Source organism: Anastrepha obliqua, chromosome 2 (assembly GCF_027943255.1).
Source record: "Anastrepha obliqua isolate idAnaObli1 chromosome 2, idAnaObli1_1.0, whole genome shotgun sequence".
NCBI classification, from domain to species: Eukaryota; Metazoa; Arthropoda; class Insecta; order Diptera; family Tephritidae; genus Anastrepha; species Anastrepha obliqua.
In genome coordinates this window covers 10,748,376-10,762,719 of record NC_072893.1, presented here as the reverse complement: position 1 = coordinate 10,762,719, position 14,344 = coordinate 10,748,376, and the positions used below count along the sequence as shown (strand labels likewise).

Genomic DNA, 14,344 nt, shown 5'->3' with positions numbered 1-14,344 from the left:
TGCTGCTCTTGTGTGAGTCATGCCTGAATGGCCAAACTTACAAGTGCGTTATTCGTTATTCCAATATTTCTGTAAACCATCCCCTGTGTGTCGAAAATAGCAAAAACAAAATACACAAAAGCTTATGAAAGAAGAATGAAAACAAAATAAAAAAATAAAAACAAATCCTCAGCAATAGCACAAATAAAAGCGTGAAACATTCACTGCCAAACAATAGCAACGGACAACAACAAAACGTGTCTCAAAAGTAAACGAAAATATTCGCATCGCCGACAAGGCGAACTTGAGTGTGGAGATACAATTCCATTTGCGTTTTGGTTTTATATTATCTTTTTTTTAAGCCGCATCGGCGTATTGAAAACGCCAACGGAATTTCAATTTGCCAACCCAACCAAAAATGAGTGTACCTCAGCATGCCACGATCAATACCACCAATGAGGCCCCTGGCTCCACTTCAGTGGCATCTCATTTTTGGTTACCGACGTCGACGAGCAAGCGAACCTCGCTGATGACTGCACCGCCAATAGCAACTAAACTCAATTTTTTATGGGCTGCGAAGGTAGCAGTGAATCATTGGTGCTGAATAAAGTGCTGGATGTCATTTCAGTGTATGTGTGAGTGTGCGTGATTGCAAATGAAATCAAATATCAAACATTAGAAGATTATGAAGTAAATAATACTAACTGTTTTTTTTGGGTGTTACGAATATTTGCCACTTGGAGATCATAGTTCACCAAAGTTATATAACTGAATAATTTGTATAGAGACTTCGACGGTATTAGCCGGATTAAAGAAAAAAATCGTCTGCAATTCAGCAAAATTTTTGAAAGCATGAAGGCTAAAATCAACAAGTCGGGCAGTGTTACAGACTTCTTCTTCTTCTTGATTGGCGCAATAAACGCTTAAGCGATAGGCAGCTAGTGCGATAATTATCTATTTTGAAAAGGTTTTCTTAACTACCTAAATCCGATTTAAGTATTTGTTGGCAGTAGCGTTTTAACCCTCTAATGCACAGTGCAGTTACAGAGCTCTCATTTTCAAAGTTAACGATTTTAGCTGTGCTAATTTTTTTTTTCATAGCGCTTGATGTTGACAGCTCTCAAGCACATTTCATGCAACAAACCAACATCAATTTAAATTAATTATGACGGCAAATTACGAAGCTGTAGTTAGCAGAGTGTTAGTCAGCGGAAACTCCAGAAAAATCACTAAGTGAATGGTTTCTCTTTTCGCGGAAGTTAAAAAAAATATTTGTAGTATTCGAATCGAGCGCATAGCTTCAATATAATTGTAAACTGTTATAATTCAATAAATAAAAAATAAATAAAATAAATTTTTATTAAAATAAAAAATAAATTATTGTAAATAACTTTGTATTAAAATATAATAAAAAAATTAATTATGCGGCCTAACTGCACAGATATACTTCAGATAATTTCACGTAACATTTAAGCTACAACATAATGTATGTTAGTCTGTATTTCGCAAACTCGACTTTAGATTTGTGTTTCTCGTGCCAAAGTTGCTCAGAAAAAAATTTTAAATTTTCGAATCTCTATTTGCAGTGGTTAAAGCATGCGCGTTAGGGGGTTAAAGCAATGACCTCATCCTACAAATATGAATATAACATTTCACATTAACGGTTATTTGCATACATACATACATATGCAGATACATTAGCATTTATGTATGCAAATATGGTTTTGATCAAAACACATAAGTCTCACAACCAAATAAAAATAAAGATGTTTTATTACTATTTGAAGCTCCTGATATATAAATCATCCGGAAGCAGACAATACTTTTCGTTTTCGGCTTTTGTTTTTCGGCTGGAGGTAATTATAATTTTTAAATTTCGAATAGATCTGTGCCTCTAACAGTGGTTATCACAAAAATCATAGAAATAATTATTTTTAGGGCGACCGCTGTAGCCGAATGGCTGTAAATCCCTTCATTGCGGAACATCAAGACGCACAACAAAAATCGAAAGAGGAGCGTGGCCTACATACTACTACAGTGTCGGACAAAACATATTGGACTGATACCTATTAATGGAGCTATTTCTTTTTACTCTTGCAAATATTATTTTAAATAAGAAAAAATATCACAGAAATAAAAAGCAACCAGTTGTTATATGAAAACATAAAAAATATTTTCTAAGATAAGGAACATATTGGACTCGTCTCAGTTTATCGAAGTAGGCGAATTTTGTTATTTTTTTTGCTACTGTACAAGCCATGTGTACTAAGATATTTTTTTTTAATGTGGTCAATGTGAGCGGTGGAATATGAGTCAATAGTAGTTTCCTATTGAAAATTCTAGAATTCTGTACTTTTATTAAAAAACGTGCTAATGGCGGGAAAAAACATTCAGTTCAATTGAAAAAACTAAATATAAACGACTACAAGCTCGGTTTATTGCAAAAGGATATTTGTCAAAAGTTCGCAATCAACAGTTAGTTTCATTATAAAAAAATTCCGAAAAACTGGAAGTGTTGAAACTCTTCACCGTGGAGCACGACCCAAAGGTACTACACAGCTCGAAGACACGAAAATATTGATAGAATTGAAGAAAGATCCAGAGAAGTCGGCAGCAAGTATAGTTAAAGAACAGTTATAGAGAAGCAAAATAACCATTTATTTCCAAAAAAAATCGGCTTAAGCGGTTGAAATTTGCTCGGGGGCACATTAACTGGTCAGTGAAACGATGGAGAACTATACTTTTTTCTGATGAATTAAAATTCAACTTTAAATACTCAGACGGAATGAGAAGAGTTCGCCGGCCAAAAAATAAGCTTTAGGTCCTCGATACTGCAGAGGTACGGTTAGGCATGGCGGAGGTGGTATTATGGTGTGTGGTTGTTTTTCTGGGTTGGTGTTGGACCTTTCCATTTAATAGATGGAATTATGGATAGGTTTATATACCGAAATATACTAAAGAGCGTGATGCTTCCCCATACTGAGTGGAATATGTCACTTTCGTGATGGTTCCAACAAGATAACGACCCAAAGCACACCTCGAAGTTGGTATCAAATTGGATCGCATCGGAAAAAAGCAATGTGCTCGAGTGGCCAGCACAATCTCCGGACCTCAATCCAATTGAGAACCTTTGGGAGATACTCAATAGGAGGATAGACAGGCAAGGAGTAAATGGGGACAAAAAGAAGCTTTTTGAAGAAGCCAAACTAGCCTGGTTGGATATTCCAGTCGACGTTATCAACAATCTAATAGCTTCCAAGTCAAAAAAATGTAGTGAAGTTATAAAAAATAATGGTTATGCTATAAAATATTAGTTAATTATTGTTATTCCAATATGTTTTGTCGCTCTGAATATCGCATGTATTTTGTTTTTTACGCATATAATTTTATGAAGCAAACTATTTGTTAATTTTGTTTATGCATTCAAGAAATAAATAGTTCGTCTTAATTTCTGGGTGTTTAATTTATATTTGAAATGACATTTCACGTTAGGAAAATATCATTACGTCGAAGTATGAATGAGTTCAATATGTTTTGTCCGACACTGTATATATACTACAATATATGTACATATACTAAAAGGACTATACATATTCTAAATAAAGAGGTACCACAATATTCAAGTCTCAGTGAAGCATCTCGAGGTTTTAATATGTAATAGTTTGCGACTGATCTATAGGGTCACACAGGTATTGAGGAACCTTTGAAAATTCAATAACTAAGACACTGAGACACCTATTCCAAAAATAAGACTTATTTCTCAAGGCAAAGAAGCAACAAAGAAAGTAAATAATTTTGTCCGCTAAAAAATAATATAGCCGTCTTCGATTCGCCATGCGTTGACGAATAGATGACAACTGGCATAAATAAACATATCCGGGCAGCATTGGAAAAGTGACAATTATTTGAAAACACTTAATGAGTATCAGTAAAATTTGTGTTCGATAACACGAAAATCTTAAGCAGTTAGCGCGAGTTTAAAAAGGTAGTAAGAGACTCCCGATGAATGTCGTATATAGTCTGCCTGTAAACTGGTAGGTAGGTGTTGCAGAGCATCCTACTACGTTTCTTAGCTGATAGCATAGTAGCCTCGCTGTGAAGATGTTGCAAGAAAGACATCAGAAGGCATCCCGTTGCTGTCCTGATGGTAGTATTTAGACGGGCTTGCAGCTTCTTCCACTGCGTGTCACAACTACCAGGCGACCAGATGGACGCTGTATAATTCAAAAACGGCGATATTTAAAGTCAGCAACATTTATTTGTCTTTGGCCCAAGCGAAACCGACTAGCGATTTGCGGACCTTGCTTGCGGTTTCGGACCGGTTATATGCGCCGAGAAGAAGAACAAACTATCAACAAATTTGTTAGCATTCGTTACTGGTGTGTTTGACCTCTTTCATCCAGGTGGTGAATAGGGTAGCCGTGGATTTAGTGGGAGAAAGTTGGCGGTTTCTCGCAGTGAAGAAGCGAGAGAGTCTATGAACAAAATATTATACTTCAAATTTTCATTATCGTTTTTATAGCTGATCCTACAAAAAATATCTTATAAATCAAAGCTTCAAACTCAAAATTTCAAACTTTTCATTCAGAATTAAAAACAAAAATTTAGGTGCGCAATTTTATAGCTCATTAAATTTTAGTATCTATAATAAAGTACAAGTTTGAAGTGGCTCAGAATTCTCTTGATTTTTAATAAATGTTTTCCTGACGGTGCTGCTAATTTGTCCATGTAACGAATGAACGATACTTTTTAAAACTAACGGTAATTCAAAACCAAAACAAAAGTATTCAAAATTGGAGTATTCATGTATGTATGTATGTATGAATATGCACCTAGAAGTATAAATTAGAGTAGATTAATTTGGGGTTTTCATTTCGAACTCATGGTCTTTTGTGCCCTCTACTCATCACAGTACCTCATCCAGACACAGTTCCCAAAAAAACTCAAGTTAGAGCTGTTTTGCCTTTCTTCCGGCTGCATTTGACCGAGATGTGTCAACCTTCTCCGCGCTACAGCGATGCATTCAAAGAGAAGGTGCATTGGAGTCTCCTGGGATTGGTCGCAGAAACGACAAGAATCAGTGGACCATATCCCAATCATGTGCAGATGACTGCGCAGCCTACAATGACCTGTATGAATACCCGTGAGCATTCTCAGTTTACCCTTGGGAAGGTATCCCCCTTTTGGTTGTACCACCCCAGTAAGGATTTCCTGGCGTAGCCCCATAGTTTGATGGCAGCTAACCTCCCTTGGCCTTAGATCTTCACTCCTAAGCTTCTCATTGATGGTGTGTTGCCCAACAGCAAGGAAAGGCTCTGGTCCTATTAACAACGAGTCAGCAGCCTCGTTTGCCAATACGTCCGCTACTTCGTTCCCTAGCAGTTTCAGTTACTCGATACATTGAAGGACCAGTGCGTACTTAATCTCACAGTCAAGCGCCGCGTGACTGTCGCTCTGCCCACAGACAGATAGTATACACCGCTCCCCTTGAGAGCTGCTTGGAAAACTACCCATCGGCAGGCACAGAACGCTTGGTTCTGGGACCATATATTCCAGCGCCTATGCTTTCTGGTGTCTTCGAGCCATCTGTGTACCATTGCAGAGAGTTTCCTTTCAAATGCATGTGTACGTCAGTTTAGCTTATGGTTCAGTTCAATTCCGAATTTCTTTTCTCATTTGATGTATGCAAGTATAACTGAAACCTTTGAATTTATTTATACATTATTCAGATGTGAATTATTACGAGAACTGATAATAAAACTTCTTGATAATGGCCAACTGATGAACGACTATTTGGCTAATAGTTCGACGATGATAAATTGATTCAAGGTAAAATAATTGTTGCGCTTTGAATTTGCAAAAATTCTCAGTTACGGCTAAAGTAATAAAATAAAAAAAGGAAGCGAATGATAACGATGTTGTTGTTGCTGGCAGCGGCGGCTATAATGGCGTTGGTGTTAACTAATCAGCCAAAATGTTCACGCGCTGTTAAACGTAAAAAGCAAAAATGTGAAACAAATAAATTTAGAAAATGTGTGCTTAAATTCACAAACACACGCACACACATTAATATGTGAGAAGCAGATATTTGCATTTGCAATTTTTCGCTTTCCTAATCAGTCAGCTGAGCAACTAACAAGAGCGTTGGAAGTCTACTTGCCTAAATTGAAAAGAGTGGGAGAAGTAGAAATCCATGAAAAAATGACACGAATACAAAGTGCAGCAATGCGAGAGAGTAAACTAGAAGAAAAGAAACAAATAAAAAGCTAAATTATTTTAATGCTCTACAGATGCAAGCACAAGGAGAGAAATCAGACCCATTAAATTGCAATGTATGTGAACTTGGGTAGGCATGCGATGGCGATGGGATTCAAATTTTATAGGTATATAAGCGGCGGATATGTAGCATAGATGTACACAGAAATATTTGCACGCTGACATCGTAAACAGGAGTGTTAAAATGACATAATGATACTTGTGTCGGCATCCATTTAACGAACTGGAGAGCTTCCAAGGGATACTGCAGAAATGAGTGGCACATAAATAAACGTGTGCTGTGAAAGGTGAAAATTATAGGACCGAGAATGTGTTTCAGCTTAGATGACACATACATCCAACTCATAGCTTTGTTATGAGAATAATTAAAAATAGCAAATCTGTTTTTATACAAGGGCGTTAAGTGCTTGCGATCAGGTTTGTCGCACATACGAATATATACACCTGTACTTGCTTTCAATAGAATGACGTCTACAGTAGCCTAAGAGTGTGTGGTGCTGACACATTACCCTAGACTGGGTGAGTAGCGGAGATATAGGTACATAGCAACGAATGTTGTCATTTATAAATCCATTTCGAAAATATATGAACTCTGAACAAGTGCACTACACTAATTACGGCTTTAAATTTTTACTTTTTACATTGTAACAAGCAATTTGAAAGCATTTGAAATAAAGTAGAAATTATAAAGCTACATAAGAAACATATTCGCGAAAACAGCGATTATCACGGCGAATAACCAAAGCAAATGAAGATAGTTTGTGTCACAAATTTAGACCATTTCCATATTGCACAGTTTAGCGCAATAATCCATAATGAAAAACTAATATTATAAACCTTGAAACTTTTGTAGCAACAACTTTTTCTTATCCACACCCACATACTACACTACACCACAAACATATGTGGCCTTCATTGGTAAACTAAAAATATCCTTCACCTTCATATTTTCTTATGCCGCAACATTTCGGTAATTTTTCACACATTCATACGTATAACTCATATTAAAAAACTTGTGTCATTCATTGCGCTCATGGATGTTTATGTCCTGTCACCATTTTCTTGCCCAGAAAACGTATGGGGCACATATTTTACTCCACCCACAAACTATTTATATTTTCATTCAAATATTTTTTCTTACCATAAATTCTCTTCGGCTGAAGTAGACGCATCCTTTTTCTTCGCCGTGAAGGATGATGTCAGCGCATTGGTGCCGTTTACAGGTATTCCCATATCAAGCGCCATATTGATGCTCGCAATAGAATCCTCACAGCGACGGCTTGTAGTGTGCGGTTTTTTTTTCCTCTTATTTATTGCGTTTAACAAAATGAAATAGTTGTATAAAGCTTAATTCAGCAAGACAGTAGCGTAGTTTGCCAGCAATGTACGCACAACCACAGCAACGTATAACACTTCTAGCTTCTTCGGCTTTAGCCACAAGAACAAGTCACGATTTGAACTAGAGTAGCAGTGGTCACCAACTTTACTTTAACGTTGGTAGCGGCGCTATTGTTGGCGGTGGATGTATTGATCAGTATGAGTATTCCGGAACGTATAGGGCGCAGGCAATAACACTATAGAGCGTAAGACTCGTCAGTCAAACTTGCGCAAAGTCGCATAGTCTAAAAATTTACGACAAAGACCAGCAACAACAGTAGCAATATGGAGAAGGGGTTAAGCTGGACTAAGCTTCTTTCTTTCCGGTGATTTTTCACTCTGCTGATCTTTGTTTTCCAACCATTCGCTAGGCCTTTTAAGTGGTCTACCACAGTGATGACCCTATGGACAGATGAACAATTGGAGATGGAAACTTTTCCAACATTTGCTGTGAACTGTCAATTTTTTTTTTTTTATTTAACGCTCCCACTCTTACTACTGCTCTTTAACTTCCACTTTTTTGCTTCTTGCTTTCTACTTGTTTCTTCACTCTTTGTGACGCTCTTCGCATATGACGACGACTTGTCTTTTGCTTTTCTATCTGGTTTCAAGTCCAATAGGATTTTTTTGCCGTTTTCTATACTGCTGCTGCTGCTTCACTTTACTTATACCACACCGTAGTAATAAGCAATTTTTTCGTTACTATGGTTTTGCACGCGCACGATTTTCTAGCCTCAGATTACAATTCGAGCACTTAATTTGTCTTTATTCCAATATTCATTAGTGAAATTGTATAAAACTTTTCTTTGTGATTTTCTACGCACGATGAGTAAAACTTTTTCCACCTCTTCGATCATCCACGAAGAAAACCAACGAAAAACGAATTTGCGTTGCGATTCGTCAGTGCACCATGAGTGCTGCCACCTGTAAACGTGAAAGTGGTAAACAATAAATAACGATAGTTGGAAATTTTTATAAAAAGAGGAATTTCTGCGAAGCTTTGTCTCTTTTTACTGTGCCTGCACACGTTAAAGTTTTGATTTTCAATTTGCTGACACATAAGCTTGTCAAAAACCTATGAATTGACAGCTTTGATATGTACTTTATTTTTGCCTTCAACTTTCCGTTCCCTTTCAACAAAAAAATAGGTATAAATAATAGAAAATTAAATTAAAATTGCACTTAGCCTTATATTAAAATTTTTCTAGTGCGAATATTCAAATTAAAAAAGCTGCGATTAGTAAATTGCAGTATGGGTACTAAATAAAAAAAATTATCAACCCGGTAATAATTCTACCAAAACAAAATAAACGGGAAAATAATGAGTTAAGAGTAAAAAATCGTAAATATTTGTGAATAACTTCGTTAAAATAGAGTGGAACTATGAGTTAGCATATTTTTTGTAAATATGAAATTGAAAAAAATTACTAAAGTGTGTTGCGCTCCCTATCATTTAAATTTTTGTCAAGGATTTGAATTATTAAGTTTACCTGTGTGTTTGAAAAGCGGAAGCGGAAGAAGAAAGAAAGAACAGTAGTTTTTCATTAAGCCACAAATTAAACTGCACAACAATTTACTACTAATTCTAATATACAACAATAAAATTCAAGAATTCAAAAAAATTTCTTTTTTCACTTTATAATTTTTCTCAGCTCTTCCGAGCATACCTATTTTTAACACACTTTTATTAGGTCGGGTTGTATGTATGTATGTATGTATGTAACGGAATCTTTGAGCTTAATTTTCACTGGCTTCTAAAAATCTGATCGACTTGGAATTTTGCACACCTATCAAGGACCGATGACAATGCAATAATTTGATAAAAGTTTTCCATTATCCATATTAGGATTGCCAGGATTAATATTTTCTTTTTTTACCTGTGGGCAAAAAGTAAGGTGAATTTGGTTGTAAAATGAAAAATCTTTATTTATTCTTGTAAATCAATTTCATCCCCTTCAAAACAATCCCCTCTCGATGAAATACACTTATGCCAACGATTTTTCCAATCCCCGAAACATGCCAAATAGTCCATTTCCGGTATAGCCATCAGCACCTTCTTCGATACAGCTTTTATCTCCTCAATCGACTCGAAACGCGTTCCCTGGAGTGGTCTCTTGAGTTTTGGGAATGGCCAGAAGTTACACGGAACCAAATCAGGCGAATACGGTGGTTGCGGAACGATATGCGTGGAATTTTTGGCGAAATGGTCACGAAGAACGAGTGCAGTGTGAGACGGTGCATTATCGTGATGCAAAAACCAAGAGTTGTTGGCCCATAATTCTGGTCTTTTTAGATGAATTGCTTCACGTAAACGACGCATAACGCTCAAATAATATTCCTTATTAACAGTTTGGCCAGGTGGAAGGAATTCATAGTGCACCACACCACGAAAATCGAAAAAAACTGGCCAATGGAGTAATTTGAATTATTCTATTTGTATCTTAATTTTTGTTATAATTCTGTTCTGAGGTAGTTGACTATGACTGATCGTTCAAGTGCTATTACTTCATTATAGGTCTCTTTGTCATTAAAATTTATTTTATACTTTTTAGTTCGATTGGCAATAAAAGCGTGTTTTTTAGTTTTTTTAAACTATTTTTTATTACATATACATGGGTTCATACGCATAAAGTGGGTGCGCCACTTCGCCAATCCTAATATTTAAAACCCAAATACGCGAATTTTTTATTTAAAGTAAAGTAAATTCTCTACGCATTTTATATCTGAATTAGTTTTTGAATTTATTTATTTTTATGTAATCAACAAACAAGAGGCTTACAGACTATTACATAGGGATATACAAGTTAAGATCCTATGACAAGATTGTTATAAGTAACTTCTTAAAAGTAAACTTAGAGTAAGAGAAATCAAAGACTAAAGACGAAGAATAAGCATTAAATTGAGCTAGCGTCCTTCTAAAGCAGAAAGGAGCATTCATTCCATAAACAGTTTTAGCAATACCCACAAAAAACAGTTCATTACAAAGTAAAATGCGTGAGGGAACATTAAAATTAATTTTATTGAGAAGATACGGACAATTATTGAGCACAAATATCGAAGACAAAACACGTCGACAACAGAACACGCCTAAACACTAAGGACATTAGATCCGATAAGACGGGACGGGATCAACGAATTTCATCGAGCGCAAAGCAAAACGCACAAAAGCTACCTGAACAGACTCTAAACTATTAATATAGACTGCATGTAACGGTTTCCAAGCAAATACCGCGTATTCTAACCTGGACCGAACTAAGGACGAGTACACTAGTTTGAGAGTATAGGCATTAGAAAACGAAAAACTATTTCAACGAATAAAGGCTAACATTGCTTACGATTTAGAAATAATAAAGTTTATGTGGGTGGTGAAGTTCAGCTTTGAGTCAAAATAAACACCCAGGTCCTTCAATTCACTAATTGACTTTAGCGGTGAGTTCGAGATGTAACTAGTAAGCTGTTGGAACAACATTAAAAACTTTCGCATACGAAGTGTAGTCCATTTACTAATATTTAGGAACAAACGATTACGCGCACACCAACTATATAAGGTATTCAACTCACACGGGAGAATGGATGAATCTTTTGCACATTTCCTTTCATAATAGATTTTTAGATCATCCACGTATATGTAGAAGAAAATTACACAATGAACAACAGGAAGAAATATTGTTAATTAAGAGGATAAATAGTAGCGGACCTAGGGAACTACCTTGAGGAACACCAGACGAAGCAATAAAAGAATAAAACCATACATTATCAAGTCGAACGACACAGTGTTTATTATTGAGGTAGAAAATTAACCACTTACCAGCACTTCAGTAATATTTTCCTGCATTGGGTTGCCGGAATCTTTCGGCATGGGCGATATACTGTGTATCGCTAGCAGCATCAACAAAGTAACGACAACACATAATCCCAGCAGGGCAATAAGACTGTTCCCACGGCAGTCGGTTTTGCGGTACCGGAACGATCTTATATCCGGCCAAGGACTGTCACTCCAGCAGCATTCCCCGTACATGTATGGGGAATATTTATTCTGCTACAAAAATAACAACTGAAAATTAAATTTAGCGTACAACCACAAATTTTAAAAGTTTATGACCAAAAATACATTTTAATTTTACAGTTAATAAAATAAATTTCTGACAAGGCAGTAACTGTTAAACATACGCTAGTTAAAAAAAACACCAGTCTAACGGTTAGACGCGATAGAAGTGAAACCTTCCGTAAAACAAACTGAGAGTGAATAAGACGAAAGCAGCATTAGGAGCGGGATAATTATAGGTTCATTATAATATTGCTATAAAGTTCATATTTTATTTTCTTCATTTTATTATTATTCATCCTCAATGTTTTCAATTTCAACAAATGATACGAGTGGCTTATGATAGCTAAAATATGATACAAATGCTTTGGTTTCGATGTTGTCAACATATCTTTGAAATACCGCGTCAATGGTTGTTTTTGATCGTGTTGTCGATTCAGTGCGATTGTTACACATTTTTAAATTGATTGTTGTATTGAGAACGTCAATTAAAGGAACCGCTGTGTCCAATGCAAAATTTACGTTAAAATCGCCACTTAAAATCATTGGAACTTTATTGTAATCTTTTCTAAGTATCCGCGATACTTCTGGTGTATACTTTATTAAATTTTCGTGAATGAATTCCGTGATGCTATTTATTGATTTTTTTGTCTGTCGATATTCACGACACTTTTCTGCATTATTTTTCGGCATAATTGCGGTAAATATTTAAAAATGAAAATATTTACGAATATAAAAATACACACGCGGTTGCTATTATGAGCGTCCCCAGCAAAACCTGCGTGACCGAAATTCTAACACAATTACATTTTTTTGAATGTTACAAACACATATGCACGCAGGTTTTGCTGGGGCGTGACCGAAACTCTAACACAATTACACATATGCACTCGCATTTGTTTGAAAATCGACTTTTTTTTTTGGTTCTCCGTCACCTTTGGAAAATGTGTAAACAGTAAGCAAACTTTATTCATATATTTTTCCTCATTTTTGCATCAGTAAAATTAAACAAACGCCGTAGCCGAATGGGTTGGTGCGTACCTACTATTCAGAATTCACAGAGAGAACGTCAGTTCGAATCTCGGTGAAAACACCAAAATTAAGGAAAACTATTTTTCTAATAGCGCTCACCCCTCAGCAGGCAATGGCAAAACACCGAGTGTATTTCTGCCATGAAAAAAAGCTCCTCATAAACATATCATAAAATAAAATAAAATAACTGTATAAAAAAATTTTTTTTCTTGTGATTCGAACTAAGGATTTTGGATCGGAAGCTCACATTGCTAGCCGCTCGGCTATCGCGCCATGCTGTCGGCGCTGGCCTAAAAGTTATTTAGTTCGTCGCTACGTGTATATGTAATATTCGTAGCCAAGAGTGTCGCTTTTTTCGTTTCACTTTTTCTCAAATCACTCCCAACGATTCTAAAGAAATTTTCACTTTAAAAAAAATGGTGTTACTTATTACTTCATATCAGTTTAAAATAAAAAAAAGTTTGACACAAATAAAAGTAGCATAAAAATAAAATGAAAAAGCATTACATCAAGAGTGGAATTTCACTGAATTAGTTATGGTATTTTAACTCTCGGGGTGGGGTCAAATAATCATCTTTATTTTATTTTAAGAAGTATTAAGAAGTCACCTTAAACTTACACAAAATGTATAACAAATTCAATGAACGGTGAGTACGATTTTATACTATTTATTTACCGAATTTTGTCATAAAATGTTGGTTATAGGGAGAAGAGTCCATAAAATTCCGATTCGTGCATTTTATTAATTTTTACGATTTGTTGTAGTACCATAAAAGGCTCGCTAAAAGTTGGTTAATGAACCATAACACGATATTGAATATTTATCGTACCCATGGCAGTCGGTTTTACATAACCCGAACGATCCGGATTTATATCCGGTCAAGGACTGTCACCTCAGCAGGATTCCCTGTATGCTTATGGGAAGTACTTATGCTGCTACAACAGCAACAATAACATTGAATTTTTTTTTTTGAGCACCATTGATGTATTTAATGCGATACTCGTATAATCCCCTCATTACAACGAATCTTACTAACTAAAAATTTATGGGGAATGCTTTATGCATGTCACGGGATGCTCTTTTAAGTGTCAGTTCACGTTTCTTAGATTGTTTCGTGGATATTGAGGCTTTGACTTTACCATTGCATTTTTCCCAAGGGGCAAACGGGGTGTCCCTACATACAATAATTTCGATTGTTTCGATCAACGTTTATAATAATCTGATATATTCCAACCATATAAATTTCAATTTCAAAAATCCCATTTACTTTAGAAAAGTTTTTGCGTATATCTTTTATACTATAAAGGTGAATGTCTGTACGTTGTCCGCTCATCACTACGAAACGACAACACCAAATGGCGTAAAAATTTTTATGCATTCATATTTTCACCCAATGAAGGTTATAGGCATGTTTTTATGGTGGAACTCTCTTCCCACAGCCCCCAGGCCGCGCCACCACTCTTTTTCCTATTTCCCACTATTTATAGCACACTCTAGACTTCATAATGCGCATAAGCTGTTCAACTATGACCCAAATGCAAAGTTCAAAAACGGTTTGAGATAGAAAATTAATAAAAAATTTAAAAAAAATTATTCTGATTGGTTGTTTTGATTTTATTCAACGAGACATAGCA

At 35.8% G+C, this 14,344-nt stretch overlaps 1 protein-coding gene across 1 annotated transcript in view; it reads right to left on the bottom strand.

The window, feature by feature from the left end:
- LOC129236829 (cytoplasmic dynein 1 light intermediate chain 1) overlaps positions 1-8,520 on the bottom strand; it is a 30,139-nt gene extending 21,619 nt beyond the window's left edge. Inside the window, exon 1 of the mRNA XM_054871077.1 lies at positions 7,397-8,520. Within this exon, the coding sequence (XP_054727052.1) occupies positions 7,397-7,500 (104 nt within the window). The 5' untranslated portion in view covers positions 7,501-8,520. The remainder of the gene's footprint in view (positions 1-7,396) is intronic.
- Between the last annotated feature and the right edge of the window lie 5,824 nt (positions 8,521-14,344).